Source organism: Eutrema salsugineum, unplaced genomic scaffold (assembly GCF_000478725.1).
Source record: "Eutrema salsugineum unplaced genomic scaffold, Eutsalg1_0 scaffold_13, whole genome shotgun sequence".
NCBI lineage: Eukaryota > Viridiplantae > Streptophyta > Magnoliopsida > Brassicales > Brassicaceae > Eutrema > Eutrema salsugineum.
The window spans coordinates 568487-570215 of NW_006256885.1; the positions used below are offsets into that span (position 1 = coordinate 568487).

The window sequence follows — 1729 nt, forward strand, 5'->3', positions numbered from 1 at the left end:
GACCTTTTTTTTTTAAGTTAACCTTCAAGTGCCTCTACCTTATAATTAGCTATGAAAGTTTAAGAAATAAAATCTTACAAATAAAATCAACCAAGTTTCGGCTAAAAATATTCGATCCCTTTCATAATATTTGATGTTTTGGAGTTTTTCACACAATTATTAAAATATCTGATATATCTTGCTAAGTACTTTATTGTTGAAAAGTGTGCATTATATCTAAATAACATCAAAAAGATACAGGGGGTTGACAAAAAAAAGTCATAGTGGGGTGCATTAAGAATTATACATTAAATTTGCAGGAAAACAATGAAAACCTTAATCTTTATATGACAAAAAGTCTAACACATCAATTTACATTAAACAGATACACTAGAATAGCATCAACTTACAAAAATCGGAGAGACTAGAATATATAGAAAATCTCATACGAGGTAATAATGAATTAGGAGACAAAATTGTATCCATTGTCATATATAAAACAGTAGTAAGAACATACATATTAGACATCTAACGCAATCTTATAGCTTGTACTATAGTCATATCATTAACGATAAAGTTATACTAATTAACAATCTTAGAGAGGCTTATGTAGACGGAACTAATTAACCCTTAGAAAGGCTGCAGGTCTTATATAGTAATCTAATGTGAACCTATAATCCTTTATGGATCCATAAAGTTTTATAAAGCTTTACCATCTAAGCAAAACCCAAACGGAGCTCTAGATCTAGATCTTCCTCGGACTCGTTGATCAAACCAATCTCGAGGTCCAAGCTGATGAATTCACCATTCTTCGAGAACTTGCAAGCATCTTTCTTACTCAACCTTTTAGCCTCCTCAGCCTCGACTACAAGATATGGCTTCATAGTCTCACATGAGTTTTCTGGTAGATGTTTAGACTTAGGGCTCAAGGAACGGGCCAAACATGACCTATAACCTGGTGAGGAAGGAGGAGAAACGGTTGGAAATAGGGTGAGAGGAGGAGTGGGAGAGGTAGCCATGGAAGAGTAGGAGTAATTAGGGTTAGGGTAAGGGGGAGAAGGTGTTGAAGAAGATGATGAAGACTGTTGTAATCTGAGTCTGGCTCTGTCTCTTCTGTGAACATTCATGTGGCCACCAAGTGCTTGAGCTGATCTAAATTCTCTTTTGCAGAAGCTGCAAGTGTAGGATCTTGGTGGCCACGAAAACCCTAGAAGATACTCATGATCCTGTTGGTAATTATCATAATCTCCATAGCTCCATGTTGAAGTTCTTGAACGGCCATAGAAGTTGTTCCTCAACTCTATGTTGTTTGATCTCTCCATATGTGAACTCTTTCTTTTCGGCTAATTGCTTAGATCAAAAAGTCTGAAGCTAATTAAGAGAGTACTAGCAATGATTTGCGGCACATCAGTTTATAAAAGCAAAGTGTTTGTAAGATCTGAAAAGATGAACTCACTTTTTTCCCCTGGGAAAAATCTAAGATCTGTGTCTGTCTGTCTCTTAAGAGAGAGAGAGAAATAGAGAGATGACAAAGGGAGAGAGAGAGAGAAATAGAGAGATGACAAAGGGAGAGAGAGAGAGAGAGAAAAATGTGTGTGATGATAGGGTTGGGGCTCTTTGGTGTTAAGACTGTGAAAGAGACTGATTCTTGGACGCATTATCAAAGCCCCATCTCAGATTTAATAAAATGAAAATTAAGAGGAAAAAGAAAGAAACCTTATTTAAGTAGGGGACTTCTCCATGATTTGAT

General features: G+C 36.2%; 1 protein-coding gene across 1 annotated transcript; it reads right to left on the bottom strand.

The window, feature by feature from the left end:
* Nucleotides 1-589: 589 nt before the first annotated feature.
* On the bottom strand, nt 590-1301 carry LOC18023348 (transcriptional regulator SUPERMAN). Its single transcript, XM_006406012.2, has one exon. The coding sequence runs from the start codon at nt 1299-1301 to the stop codon at nt 696-698; it is 606 nt and encodes a 201-aa protein (XP_006406075.1). The 3' UTR covers nt 590-695.
* Nucleotides 1302-1729: the final 428 nt, after the last annotated feature.

Coding starts and splice junctions, on each gene's coding strand:
- LOC18023348 (XM_006406012.2), bottom strand. CDS start 1,301: ATGGAGAGATCAAACAACATAGAGTTGAGGAACAACTTCTATGGCCGT.